Source organism: Penaeus monodon, chromosome 15 (assembly GCF_015228065.2).
Source record: "Penaeus monodon isolate SGIC_2016 chromosome 15, NSTDA_Pmon_1, whole genome shotgun sequence".
NCBI classification, from domain to species: Eukaryota; Metazoa; Arthropoda; class Malacostraca; order Decapoda; family Penaeidae; genus Penaeus; species Penaeus monodon.
The window spans coordinates 49,812,660-49,813,003 of NC_051400.1; the positions used below are offsets into that span (position 1 = coordinate 49,812,660).

At 48.3% G+C, this 344-nt stretch overlaps 1 protein-coding gene across 1 annotated transcript in view; it reads left to right on the forward strand.

Annotated features, from left to right (window-relative positions):
- LOC119582390 (adenylate cyclase type 2-like) overlaps positions 1-344 on the forward strand; it is a gene marked incomplete in the record, with an annotated part of 138,831 nt that overhangs the window by 127,182 nt on the left and 11,305 nt on the right. The window contains 1 exon segment of the mRNA XM_037930603.1: positions 85-216. Coding sequence (XP_037786531.1) covers positions 85-216 — 132 coding nt within the window.

A 344-nucleotide genomic window follows, 5' to 3' on the forward strand; every position in this document is an offset into this window, starting at 1 on the left:
CATATTACAATATGCATCAACAAAGCCCTACCTCTCCAATATCCATCCATTGATGTTACTTACGAAATGCCGTTTTCCTTTCAGTATTTCACCTACAGCGTCACCCTCACGCTCCTTGTGGTTTGGACCTTCTTCAGGATGCACTTCCTCCTCAAGTTCTCCGTCTACGTCGTCGCCGTCACATTCTACGGCTTTTTCGTCCTGTATTTTGCCGAGGTGAGATGCAGGGAAGGTTTGCTTCGGCGAGTCTATGTGCTGAGGGGCGTACTCTGATAGGAAGAGGGGGGGCGCTGGGTCTCCTATTGACTGAGGCTTTAGGTGATTCACGTTGATGATTTTTGTTT